Below are 14,493 nucleotides of genomic sequence, written 5' to 3'. Positions count from 1 at the left end.
GTTACGCAGAAATAGATAACTAATGCATATGTGCATAGCGAAATGACTGGAAGGATATAGTACAAAATACTATAAATGGTTTCCTCTAGTCGGGGGGGATTATGGGTAATTTTTGTTTCTCTTTTGGTACCTTGTTGGCCACGTTTTTTTTTTTTTTTCATTAAACTTAAAAACCACATGACCAAGAGAGATCATAGACCTAAAGAATAAAAGGATAAAGATTAGGGGAGCCGACTGTAGCTCTCATAACCTTTAAAGATTCAAGTAAATGAGTTTAAAGGTAACAACAAAACCAAAAACGAAAAAAAAAAAAAAAAAAAAAAAAACAACCCTCCAGAGAGCCTGCCTGCTTGGCAGTGGCCTGAGCTTCACCTGCCAGAAACCATGCAATGCGCTGTGTGCAGCAGCATTCAGGATCTTTCCAGGAAGGGAGACTTGCATGGACTTCTTCAAAGGAAAATCAAACAGTAATGAAGTCTTCTGCTAGCCAATCACAGGAGTCTTGCTTACCCAGCTTCTGGTCAAACCGCCACGCCGCGACATAGGCATTGTGCCTCAGACTGCTCTGTGTGGCCAGGGGCACGGTGACATAAATGGGACCATCCACCAGCACTGGCGTTCCATCGCTGCTGAGCAAGTGGACGCTGACAGCTGTGACTGGGGTCAGGTCATACCTGGTGCCGTTTCCTGGAAGCAAGAGGGATTCTCCATCACACGCGCAAAAGGGACCCGCGTGGGGCTCCTGCCACCGTCTGCAGCTACCATCCACTGAGTACGGTACCTCCATGCCGGGCACTGTAGTCAGCACTTTACATATATAAAATCCTCACCACGCCCTTTGTAAGGTAGGTAAAATCCACATCTTACACGTAAAAGAAAAAGGCTCAAAAAGGGTGGTAATGGGAGCTGGCCCCAAGGGCATGGTGGTCTGTCTGGGATCCAAGCTCAGGTTTGCCAACTCCAGCTACACGATGGTGCTTTGCTTTCATAAAGGGGCTCAAAAGGAAAAGACTCATCTATAATGTGAGAGGAGGGTATGTGTAGAAATCTCTGCAATCAACTCTGAGACACAGTGAACCCCATGCACATATTAATAACTTGGTAGATCCCCATCATGAAACCAAATGTTTTATATTAGAGGCTGCTTTAAAAGAAAAAGAGAATTTTTTTCAAGGAGTACTTCACAATCCTAGCTTACTTCTACTAAAAGTACACTACTGAAAACTTGGACTTGAAATATTTATGAGTTATTTTAGTTGCCATTGTTATTTTGATCTGTTTAAAAGGAATTTAATACATCAATTATTCTACATTAGAGGCCTTTTATCCAAGTTGATGCTTTAATGACTGCCTACTTTATAGATAGATGAGGGAATGCTTATGACAGCGATATTATATTTATATACTTAAGTAATCCATTTTAGAACAATTTTTCTCCAGTGAAATATAATATCACACAAAATGTCATCTGTTATAATTTTAAAACTTGAGCACAATGACAAAAGCACAGTGATAAAAAAAATTTAAGCTCCATTAGAACATAATCTATAGGATTTCTTATTAAGCTACTTATATACTTACCTACCCATCAACTACCTGAGCTAACAGTGAACCTCCACTTAGGGCTAGATGTAAACATTTAAAGAAAATCTAGCGACTTTTAGAGTTTCAACACGAGTTATTTCACAGAGCAATTTGCTTCACAGAGCAATTTACACATACGTCATGACAGCACTACCTTTTACAATTCATACTCATCTTTGAATACTCATCATCTGTCATTGCAGGAAAACACATGGTAATGGGAATTCCATCAAAAGGTCCACGTTGGAATCACAGGCTCAAGTTCTGAAATCTTTTAGTCTGGTCATTTCACTTTAGGACAAAGAAAACCCAAACCCAGTATTTACCATATTTCTGGCCAAACCATCTTCTGGATTGAGAGCTGAACCTGCCAACTATCCAAAGGGCACACAGAAGTAAAGCCAGGTCTATCATCTACCTCTCTAGGTTCTTCTGTCAGACTCTCTGGATGAGACAGAACTGAAAACCAAGAGAAATTAAGCAACTCACTAGACTTTGTATAAAGAACTCAGAGATAACGTTCTCAGCCGCGGAGGGTGCTGCAGATTTCAGCAAACCCAGGACAGGATGTCCGCAGAGGGAAGCAGCAGGTAGACTAGGAAAGCATTCCAGACTCATCATCCATCCTTGCCTCCCACTTAGCTCTGTCTCCAGATTTCCACTCATCAATTGTCCCTTGCTATTTGTTTTTTTCTTTTTTCTTGCACATTCCTGGCCCGGGCAGCCCGGGTTCCAGTACCAGCCAGATGCACCGCTAGCTGCATACATGGCCTCAGGCAAGTTACTTTGCCCCTCTGGGATTTGTTTTTCTTATCTGCATTATCTGGACTAGATGCTTTCCTATGAGCCTATGGAAAGAAACAGACTCAGCTATAAACATTCAGAAGTAAGTCACAGCCTTGCAGAAAAGGACTTATTAATTTAACACAATATACATTAGGTTCACCTGGTTTAATGTTCTTTGAAAAGCTCTCCGTTGGAAGACACAGCAGGCAGTGATACCTCCTTTCTTGAGGCTTCTTTTCTCTTTCGCAGGGCCCACTCCTACTCTATGCCTTCCAAAACACTTTCGCTCTACCCTCCCACTTTCATTATTCTGCAACGAGTCATACTTTGAAGGGCTCAATTGTTTCCCCTCCAGCCCTGGTTAGAAGACTGCAACTCTACACAAAGCACTGAGTTCTGTATATAATGAGGTCTTTTCCTCTTGTTCCCTCTCGATGTTACCAGGCTCCTGTCATGTTCAGATGAAGACAGGTGTCAAGGCAAAGGTAGCTGGGTGAGGGGGGAGCGCCCCTGGACCAAGCTTAGGAGGCCTCTGACTGCCCTTGTAACATGAGGGGTTTTGCTCACGTAGCATCTAGGCTTCCACTTGGCTTTGCATTCTGTTACCGACTTCGCTGGATGTTACTCATTTTGCAGACTCATCTCTGTCTTCCTGGAGTTACCAGCAGAAGTCCTTTCTTGTAAACCCCTTGGGAATGCCAGAGGACGGTTGTATGCTTTCTGAGCAACTAGAGTGGGGAGTGTGATGCTGTGATGCCTGTGTGTGTATGAGGAGGTGGACCCGTGTGACACCAGGAAACTATGGAGCAGGTTGGACGCAGGTGAACAAATGAGAAAGTGGCCCAAATCTCCAGCTGGCTGAATTGCTCTATTTACAACTCTGGAAACTCCTCTGAACTGGACATAACCAAGAATACTCCAAGGAAACCGGCCTTCACAGCCCTTTCCAATTCCATCTGTGGTCTCCATTCATTTTTGTTGGGCTCTAGTTATGGCCTGCCATCTCACACTGGTATGTGCGGGCCAGGCCATCATGCAAAACTGAAATCTCTTAGATGCATTTTATAAAACGAGAGGCAAGCAAGCGGGTGTGGGGCAGGACGGAGGGTGTGCACCATGTGAAACTGGATGAGATGTCGGGGTGTAAGTGGAGCCCATGGTCCCAGAGCCCTCATGGGTGTGAGCCAACACGCCGCAGGGTGGCCACCTCTCCTGGCAGCACTCAAGGGAGGTCTGAGTCTTCTTCCCACATCAGCTGTCAGTTATTTCAGCAGGCAAGAAGCTGCACATAACCTTCTAAAGACCTTCCTTCTTCCCTCTGAAATAACAGAGTGATTTTAAAATAAAACAAACTCCTCTAAAATCAATAGTTCTAGGTCTTTGGTTCTCTCTTCTCCATCATCTCGGATGTCATAATTTATTCAAGAGCTCTTGGAAGTGGGGCACACAAAAATTAATGAGCCCTGAGGAATAAGATTGTCCCTCCTAGTTAGGGTTTTAGGGTTGTGTACCATTTGCTGGGGAGACTGGGTAGCAGTTAGTTGCATGATGGTCTCAAAATGTACTTTTTCCTATTCCCTGAAATAGAACTTTTCTCCTAGGCCTGTACTTTTAAAGTAAAAGTCAATATTTTCCCCCAATCATGTTTACTTAAAGTGACTACCAAGCATTTTTTTTCTCTGACGGCCCATTACCGATTTATTAATTGCATCTTCATCACGCAAAAACTGAAGTAAGAAGAAACATTTCTGAAAGCAGGTGCTACAGATGGATGAAAAGTGAGTAACTTTAAATCACCAGATCACCTTGATTGGTCACCAGAAATTCATCAGCATTCTACAAAATGGATCAGGTGCTGCAGGTGTAAAAGTTTTTCCAGAAGGATCCAAGGTCCGTTTATGCAAAGCTCCGGACAAGTCAGGGAAATGCAATAAAAGCGTTTCTGGGGAGATGCAGTCACCTCCTCATCCAGCAGGATTTAGCCCAGAACAGCTTCTGGTTTTCCAGCTTATGTTGTGACTAGTCAGAAGTGTTGGAAAAAGAAGAGGGGAGACAAGAAATGACTCAGGGCTTCAGCATCTGCCACTTTCCAGTCCCTAAGACCAGGGACCACCGGTAGTGCCAAGTGCACTGTTGGCTGCAAACCAGTTTTTACTGATAAGGGATTGTATGTATTTTCTGGCTGCTGGCTTTTAGTTTCTCTGATTTTTAAGCTCTATGTGTCATGCCAGGATAGGGTGACACCGACTGAGCTGAATAGAGGTCCATCAGGAGAGGATTCAAATCAACATCGAAGCCTGACCACTGTTTGCCAAGTCGAGGCAGAGAGAACAGCACAGAGAATGGGAAGATGTGGGAACACGCTGGATGGGCACAGATGATCGAGAGCAGAGCCTCCCACTCCTAATTGCTCTGATTCCTAGAAATGACATCCCCGACGTCCCCACCCAGCTGTTGACACTTGGGTGGGGCTGTGCAGGCTGTGAGGGCAGCCACACAGCAGCTCCATCAAACCCACTTCAGGGCCAAGTGGGGCGAAGGGCAGAGAGCCTTATGCTTGGGGGAAAAAATCCATCCCAACTTCAATTAGAAGCATTTCTCTGAATTAAACATATTTAGTCTACCAAAGGGGATCTCAGATGGTACATAAGGCAGAAGGGCTGAAGGAGACGAATGCACTCAGATGCCCCTCCGTGGTGGTGTAGACCGGAATCCTTCGTGAACACAGTTCCAACGCACTTGCACTTCACAACTCCGGTTCTTCCAAGGAGGACTCACACTTCCAGCCACGAACAAAGATCCACACACCGAAGCCCCAACTGAGAAGAAAACACACTCCAATTACCTGTTCCATTTCCATCCAATCCTCGCAAATAAGGAAAACTGTCCACCTCGGACGGGGAGCTGGCGGCGGTGAGGAAAGCCGTCAGGTCACTGTAGCTGGTGTTCTCAGGCAGCCGCAGAGCTCGTCTCTGGAAGTGGACCCGAGGCTGTGGCCGGGCACCTGCAGAGATTAACTTCTGAGTTACCTCCTGAAGGAGCAGTAAATCTAAGGCAACCAGGAAGCGAGTCTCCCTGGTTCAGCATGCCTCCCCACCCCCTCCCCGTGGCCCCCCCATCTCTGCCCGGCCCCCAGTCACGCAGGGCACAAAGATGTGACAACATGCTATTATGGGGATAGAAATAATAGCCCATTGTCACATTTGTTTTGACACAGAATGTTATTTAGGTTTTTAACAAAAAGCTTTCCGAGTCCTATTTGTGAGCAAGCTTTTCACTGCCCAGCATTCGCCCATGGTGGGGGGGGGGGGGTACCATTTTAGGAAAGGGCGTCCGCATAAGCAAACGGAGCCGATGACAATTCATCTCTTTACAAAAACAAAGCAAGAGATACCCTTTGAGACTGTTACAAACACCTCTTTCATCTTCTGGCAAAATCTGGTTTAACTCCACAGACCAAAAGTGAAGCCAAGCATGGGAAATAAATGTGCGGCCTGGACAAGAATTGTAAGCAAGTGCCCGACAGTAACGAACACTCTTCCCTCGGAAGAACCTGCCACGTGGCATCCAGGCTCTCTGGTGGGGTGCACGCTATTCGTCCCAGATTATGTTGCGCATTTTAAGATGAGACTCCTGAAATGACGCAGAAATGTTCCCTTCACCGCACGCTGCATGCAGAAGGACAGGCTGGGCCCGTTCAGGCAGTCATCCCGTGCCTGCAGTTTGAGTTTGTGCTCTACATTGTTGTTTGGACTGCAAAACCCGGACCTGTTTGTACCGAATGCTATGGCGACAGTCGCAAGGCGTAACGGTGCTAAGTCACTTTGCACAAACCCAGCAAAAACATCCTTTGGACAAAAATTAGTAGAAGTAGAAGTCGTAGCACTCACACACTTCTGTGAATGAAAACTGTGGTTCCTGAAAAGCAAGGATCCGCCCTGGTGCTCTGGTCACTGCATATCCTGCCCCGAGGGGTTGTGGTTTCCCTCGTGGTCAGCTGGAGGCTCCCTGCCCCCAGGCTGTGGCTGTCTGGGCGCAACGGGCAGCCCAGGCTCCCTGCCCCCAGGCTGTGGCTGTCTGGGCGCAACGGGCAGCCCCGAGCTGCCGGTCTTTATGCCTGCCCTGGGGTTCCTTTTAACCCGGGATCAGAAACTTTTTAGAGGGGAATAAGCTCATCCATAAGCATAAGGGAGTTTAAGGGCTCATACGATTTCTCTTCCTACAAGTGAGGCCACAGACACCCAACAGACGTGAAGTTTGGGGGAGGCTGGCTGGACTGTGTACAATTGAGGTGGCAGAGAGTCAGACGCTCCCCCTACACCTGAAAATCTCCTGGTTAGAGTTCCCAGATGACACAGGCTCCACTTTCGGGCCCCGGGGAGCCAGATGCCCAAAGTCATGTCTTCTGTTGCCTCCATGGAGATTAACTGGAGGAACACGTGGTACTGTCTTAAACCAGTGCTAATCTGTACCCCAAAAACAACACCTTGGGTGCACTAGCATCCAAGGATCCATCTCGGTTCACTCCCAGCTCTGCTCAGTCTGGTCTTTTCCTTTGATTTCACAGAAGACTGATGTCTTCCTCCTGTCACCTCCTTGGTCTGCACAGAATCTGGACACCTCGTGCCCCGCCCCCCAGGAGCGCCCCATGCGAGGAGCAGTCTCCTCCCTACTGTGCTCGGAGATGGAGAGTCAAAGCCAACCTTTTCTTTTCCACCCCTGTGAGATGGGAAGTCTGAGATCTTTGCCAAGGCTCCTGTGGCTGGAAGGAACAGACCAGAGGGCTGACAGGTGAAGGGGGAATCACATTGACCCCCTCACCAAGTTTGGCCTGGAACGTGGAGACCCCAGACCCAGCTGCTCCCCAGCTCTCAGGGGCCACTGGGTATCCCTCCTTCCCCTCTCCCTCACCCCTCTCTCTAAGAGGCATGCAGCCTTCTCTTATTCTCCAGCATATCATGCATTGCAGTGAGAGATGCATCTCTCTCCTCTCCCCACCCCAACTCCCCACCCCTGCTCCCCACCCTCCCTCTGCTGCCTCTCCTTCCATTTTTTATGGAGAACTTGGTCACGAGCCAGACATCTGGGGTCTATCTGCTGTGGCTGGTGGGCGGGGGGCACAGAGGGGCGATGCCCGGGGCAGGTTCGCTAGCAGGGGATGTGGCCTGTCCAGCCCATTGGACACATGCTGGGACCAGCAGCACATGGATCCCTGTCTGGTATGGGGCCAAACACACTCCCAGACACAGAACAAAGGCAAGGCCTCTCTGCCTGCTGAAATGACCAAAGAAATCTCTGAGGAGTTATGTAAGGGTCGAAGCTATGCCAAGCCTCGGTGTGAATGAAATCCAAAGTGCCCGAGTGGGGCTGGGGACCGGTTATGTCCTCAGGCCTAGCTTCCTAGATCAGTGCTGCTTGCTGGATTTCCTCAATTCCGGGACGGGGTGTGATTGGCCCCTGGGGATGGGGGGACCGAGAGGACAGGCCTAGCTAGATCCTCTCTGGATGCCTGTCCCACATTCCCCATCACAGTGGGTTTTCAAACTTTCTCTGTTCTTCTCACACTCGGCTCCATCTCCGTGCCTAGATGTTCAGGTTCTCCGTTCCTGAAACCATCGGTTTACCACCTCCTGCCTCCGTACTTCAAAATCTCTGTCTTCCCTCTTCTCTTGTCCCTTCTGTCCCTGCTGTCATCCAGGGTCAACCCAAACCTCTATCCTAAACTTCTGCTAGTCATACTGCAAGACTCGGCCCCACCAACTATTCTTGCCTTTGTCAATCATCTTTCTCTACAAGGCTTTTCCTACACAACCAACAAATATACCATTTCTTCCTCATCTAGAAAAACATGACTTTCATGCTGTTATCCCCATAAGTGAATGCCTCCTCTCCTTTCCCCCAAGCCCCAGCGATCTGGCTTTTACCCACAACACACACCACCCTCGGAAATGTCAATGGATGACTGTATAATCTGCAAACCCGTGACTATTTCTTGACCTTCCTCCTCACTGACCTCTTCACAATGGTCAACACTGTTCACCGCCCCCGCCCAGGAACCCCTCCTGCTTGGCATTCACAGTCCTGCGCTCTGGTCTCTCGAGTTGGCCGGCTTTTTCCTCTGCAAGTATGTTTTTTCTCCTCCCACCTCCGGATGAAACAGTTCCTAAGGGGCTGCCTTGAGCTGCCTCCACGGTTTCTGGCTCTTACCTTACTGACCCCCCACCATGGTGGCCTTCCTGTTCACCCCAGTGCTCTTCAGAGCCTCATGCCTGCATTTCCTCTGCCTTCCAGACATCACCACCTGGATGCCTCACAGGTACTCCAACACCATCCTCTACTTTCTCCCCACTTAACCACACCCCCATTCTGCCCAACGCCCACTCGGCTTTGGTTCCAAGCCACCATCATTTTCCCTTTCTATTATTCTGAGCATCCACTCACTGCCAGGACTGCCAATCTCCTCTCATCAACGTTTCCTTTTCTGGAATCATCTTCTTCTTTTCTGCCTCCACCCTACGTTACCCTGTATTACCCCTTCCCTTAACTGTGTCCCCAGCCTTTCCCCCTTTGCCACTTCACCTGCTGACACACTGACTTTTCCAAAGTCATTCTGGTCACATCCCTTCTTTGCTCAGAGAACTTCAATGGATCGCTACCACTTAGCAAATTAATAATGGCAGTGACAATTACAGACCAGTACAAACCCCAACTACTACAATCCCCATCCTGTGAGAGGTGCAGTTCAGTGCTTTAGAATTTACAGTTCTTTTTAGGATATTATTTATTTATTTGAGAGAGAGTGTGAGTGGCAGGAGGAGAGGACGGGGAGGGACAAGCAGACTGCACTGAGCACCGAGCCCAATGTGGGGCTCGATCCCATAACCCTGAGATCACAACCTGAGCTGAAACCAAGAATCAGGTGCTTAGCCAACTGAGTCACACAGGTGCCCCTACAACATTCTTATATACATGTCATTTCACTTAATATTCACAACAATCTTGTGAAGAAACAACTCTCCTCTTTACAAGTGAGGAAGTGGAAGCCCAGAGAGGTTAAGGGACCTGTCTATAGTCATTCTGTTACTGAGGCAGAAAGGAGTTCTTTCACTCCTAACTTGTTTCCTCTCCTAGTACATCATACCTACCTCAGAAGACATGCTCTGCTCACTGCCAATTGGCTCTCACCCTCTGGCCAAGCAGGACTGCACAGCTCTGTACCTCCACACATATTTTCATGCCTTTCCCCCAGGCTCTATCTGCACAACCTACACATAATCCCAGATGTGCCTTAAGTGTTACTTCCTCTACGGAGATGTCCTTGATCCCACCCCAACCTCTAAATGCTATTTGTATCTTTCTCCCACACTGACTTTTTTAAAAAAAGTATTCTATTTATTTATTTGAGCAAGAGAAAGCATGAGCAGTGGGGAGGAGCAGAGGGAGCAGGAGAAGCAGACACAGGGCTTGATCTTAGTACCCTGGGATCATGACCTGAGCCTCTTAACCGACTGAGCCACCCAGACGTCCCTCCAGCAGGGATTTTACTGTGCCTTGTTTTATGTTATTTGGAAATGTGCATCTCCCTAATCTGAGGCACTATGGGAAGAGAACACGGAGCAGGGGAATCACTTAGTTCTACATTTAAATCTTTTTTTTTTACAATCTTCTTTTTGAGTGACTTTGGCTTCAGATCTTTAAAACAGGTAGGAATCACACCTGTCTCATAATGTGGTTGCTGTGATACTAGCTCAGAGCACACATGTCTGATGCCTAGCAGTGCCTCCCGGGACATCATAGGTGCAGGGTAAACATTAATTTCCCATCTCCTCTCCCCTTTTAGATGGAAGCAGGTGTTCTGTAGAACACATCGTACCGTGTCCTATACACGTCTGGTGCTCCACAATATTTACAGAACTACATGTAAAAATGAGCTGTACTGGGCAGCTCACTAGGTCCAAAGAGTGATCTGTCTTAATTCTGACTGGGTCAGGATTCCTCAATCTTGGCGCTATTGAACATCTCAGGCCAGGTAATTCTTTGTTGGGGGAGGGGAGCTGTCTGTGTACCGCGGCATGTCTGGCAACATCCTTGGCTTCCATCGGCCAGATGCCAGTAGCAGCTCCCAAGTTGTGGCCGCCAGAGTAGTCACCAGACATTGCCCAATATCCCTGGGGAACAAAAGTTGCCCCAGACTGGGAACCACTGCACAAGACACACTGAGCATCCTCACCATGATCCAGACACCTACAGAGTCTCCTCCGCAAGGGGCACTGGGCATGTGAAGAATACAGGGACCAAGGCTCCACAAACCCGGGGGCACAGGGGTTAGGGAAGGCATCATGGGAATGGCTTAGTTACCACAGTGCTTGGAGGGCCAAAACCGCAGATCTATGCGGAAAAGCCCAGAGGGAGCTTCAGGAGAGAGCCCGGTGGGTGGCATCCGCGACCCCCGCTGGAGGCAGGGCAGGGGTCAGCGAGCCGGGAGGGCCCAGAGCCAGGCGCTGCAGGGATGGGCCCGAAAGGGTGGCTTTGGCTGTCACCCAGCTCTCACGGTGGGTGCAGGGGTGGGGGTGAAGGGGGGGGTTGAAGGGGTGAGAGGTGTGCCGGGAGGCTGTCATGGGAAACGAGGGGACAGCGGCCTCGGGATGGAGCCCGGAGGTGGCGGGCAGCAAGGGCGGGAAGAGGCCTGCGGGGCAGGGAGCTGATGAGCCAGGACGCCTGGGTCTGCGCAGCGCGGGGCCCTCCATCCCCACCCCCGACGACCAGGCCCCAGGCCCCGGGAGGGCCCTGCAGCGGCCCCTCGCGGCCACAAGTGCTCCGTGGGGGAAATTTCCAGAACGGCGTGAGTCAAAGGAAAACCGGGGCGTGCTAGCGGCGAGGGCGGACGCCTGCGGTTTGGGAGAGGATGGAAATGCGTGTGGAATTGCGTGGAATCTTTGGGAGGAAGGAGGGCTCCGAAGGGCTTCTGGAACGGCAGGCTGCCCTTTGGCGAGCTGAGGGAGCTGAGGGAGGCGTGCGGAGGCGATACGGGGTGAGAAGAGGGGCGCAAGGTGGAGGAGGGACCCCGGCAGGGCCCTCGCAAGGCCAGGAAGAAGCCGCCAAGCCATCCTCTCTGCTCGGTGAAAGGCCGCGAGGTCTTTGCTAAGAGGGACACGGGAGGTGGGCGGGGCTTCGGGCGGGGCGTGGCTTCGGGCGTGGTGGGCGTGGCACGGGGCAAGATGGGCGGGCTTACAGCGGCGCCCTGGGGACCAGAAGGGAGTGGGCGCTGACAGTGGGGCATCTTCATGGTACTTTCTTCTTTCTTAATTTTTTAAAATTTAACTTCAATTTAGTTAACATATAATGTATTATTAGTTTCAGGGGTAGAATTCAGTGATTCATCAGTCGCCGTACAACACCCAGTGGTCCTTACCTCAAGTGCCCTCCTTCATGCCCATCCCCCAGTTACCCCATTCCTCCAACCCCCTCCCCTGCAGCGACCCTCAGTTTGTTTCCTAGAGTTAAGAGTCTCTTATGGTTTGCCTCCCTCTTTGTTTTTATCTTATTTTATTTTTTCTTCCCTTCCCCTATGTTCATCTGTTTTGTTTCTTAAATTGCACATATGAGTGAAATCATATGGTATTTGTTTTCCTCTTATGGACTTATTTTACTTAGCATAATACCCTCTAGTTCTATCCACATCATTGCAAATGGCAAGATTTCATTCTTTTCAATGGCTAAGTAATATTCCAGTGTGTGTGTATGTCTGTGTGTGTGTGTGTGTGTGTGTGTGTGTGTATCACATGGTACCTTCTTATTTATGTCCTCACTTCCGGAGTCAACAAGATGCACCACTTCTGAGACCCATGAAGGTTTGTTGGACTCTCTGGGAGCTAGAGCTGCAGGCCAACTGCCAGTCTCGTCCCTAAATTCCAACAACCCCAGCATCACCACCTATACCTTATAATTAATAATCTTGAGACTTAAGTTGACCATGAAGGCCAGTTCCATTGGAAAAATGTGTGTATCATGCACCTGCTGTGTCTGAAAGGATTCTACATTATTCCACTTAGATGAGAGAATGGGTTTTGGGTGTGTATAATCAAAATTTAAATACCATATCTACAGAGAAGAAAACAAGTGGGCAATCTTTTGATTTTCCTAGGAAAACTCTCATTTTCCATGAGTTTATTCTATTTTACTTGGTTGAAAATATTTCAAAAGAAAAATGACCCCTGAAGCATGAAGCATCTAACTAATGAGAACAATGGGCTCCTTCCCCTCTTCATGCAGTGGCCTTCAGTCTTTGAAAGCTTTTACTTGAATGTCACATAAAACCGAACAATGGGGCGTTATCACCTAAGACTATGCATGTAAAGTGTGAAGCTTCATCACTGAACTGTCATCATACTACCTACCTTTCCTCAGGAGCGTTTGACACATTATAACATCTGAGCAACAGCTAAAATTCAAAGACTTATAGTACTTACATTTCTGATCAAGTAAGAATTGATTTTTCTCCTCTAAATCCACTAAAAAAATTATAAATTCACCTACACTTGACCAATCTGAGAACAAAAATTTAATATAGTCTTTATAAACTCAGTTTTATATTAATTTTATAGAACAGAACTGCAAAGACCAAAAATTATCTACATATGGCTTTCCTTCCACAGGTAAGAAAACATGAAACATCATGCAGTGTTATTACTGTCGTGTCTACAAGGAAAAGCACGAGTAGCGATTATTACACTCATGAATGAGGAAACGCTCAGTTGGTTAAGCATCAGACTCTTCATCTCAGCCCAGGTCTTGATCTCAGGTTTGTGAGTGAGTTTAAGCCTGGCATTGAGCTCCATGTTGGATGTGAAGCCTACTTAAAAAAAATGAGCAAAATTTTGTAATTTTAAAAAGCTGGAATGCAAATGAGATTTTAGGAAAGGAGCAATGGTTTTCAGTTTTTGGTTATATACATACAGGAGGGAGTGAGACTGAATAGATTAACTATAACAAAAACTGACTGAATGGGGTGCCTGTGTGGCTCAGTGACTGAACATATGCCTTTGGCTCAGGTCGTGATCCCGGGATCCTGGGATCGAGTCCCACATCGGGTTCCCCATAGGGAGTCTGCTTCTTTCCCTCTGCCTGTGTCTCTGCTTCTGTGTTTCTCATGAATAAATAAATAAAATCTTTAAAAAAAAAAACCTGAATGATTTATACCCCTATAATAGGACCATGCCTCTTGCCCCTTAGAAAGAGCTCTTCAAGTACTCTTATGGCACGTGTGTGTGTGTGTGTTTGAACTACATTTTTCTTAAAGCCACAACAAAGGAAATAATTGATCAGGGTGTGGGCAATCTATATAGAAAGTTGCAAAGTGCACTTGTTATTTACACTTTAAAATTTTTTATGTATTCAATCATTCAATGAATTGCTCATTGAACCTATCATAAGGGAGGCGTAGGGCCAGGCTGTGGAAGGTTTTAAGATGAAGAGGACATGCTTCTTACTTTCAGATTTTAAAATTTTAGTTGGGGAAATAAGGTATACTACCAAATATGGGAAAGGGCGTTATCATAAAAAGATACACAACCCCCAGCTGGAGGGTTGTTTTAATCCACTCTTGTGGTTACTGATAAGGTCATGAAGGGCAATGTGGGAGATAGGGATGTATCAGAATGCAAGGATGGGAGCCAGAGGGCATGGAGGCTGCAGGAGTGCCTGGTTCTGGGCTCAGGACAGCTCTGGGCAACATGGCAGGGGTCTGTAGATTTCACTCAAATGCACTGTCATCAACATGACTCCACTAATCCCCGATCTGCTTCTGTCTGACCTGCTACCAACTGGTCACACTTTCTCTTCTCTTCTAACCTGGGCTCGCAGGGTTCCTGGCATGATCACAGACCCTCTGCACCTCATAAGCACTCAGCTGAGATTCTTACTTCTGCGTTCTTAGCTCAATCCCAGTAAAAGGAGATAACTGATGGCTTCAGACTTTCCCTTCCAGCTGGGTCCCAGCCCCTGGCCACACTGTGAACTGGTTACCCCTGCATTGGGGGTTACATGATTGGGGGCAGCTGAGCTTGGAGGGCAAGGTACTCGCACGAATCGTACCTCTAGGGAAGATGTAGAAAAGACCTCTTG

The 14,493-nt window shown here is 47.9% G+C and overlaps 1 protein-coding gene across 3 annotated transcripts in view; it reads right to left on the bottom strand.

Moving 5' to 3' along the window:
• The window catches only part of FAM171A1 (family with sequence similarity 171 member A1), a 131,230-nt gene that overhangs the window by 28,494 nt on the left and 88,243 nt on the right, over window positions 1-14,493 (bottom strand). The window contains exons 4-5 of one of the 3 annotated variants that reach the window (XM_025445603.3): window positions 5,216-5,374; window positions 511-687 (exon numbers count right to left, since the gene is read on the bottom strand). The exons of 1 other annotated variant lie outside the window; for it this stretch is intronic. In XM_025445603.3, the coding sequence (XP_025301388.1) occupies window positions 511-687; window positions 5,216-5,374 (336 nt within the window). The remainder of the gene's footprint in view (window positions 1-510; window positions 688-5,215; window positions 5,375-14,493) is intronic. One more of the 3 variants, XM_025445604.3, reaches the window with a different exon arrangement.

Source organism: Canis lupus, chromosome 2 (assembly GCF_003254725.2).
Source record: "Canis lupus dingo isolate Sandy chromosome 2, ASM325472v2, whole genome shotgun sequence".
NCBI lineage: Eukaryota > Metazoa > Chordata > Mammalia > Carnivora > Canidae > Canis > Canis lupus.
Note: the sequence above shows the minus strand (reverse complement) of the source record. Positions and strands in the feature narration are given on the sequence as shown.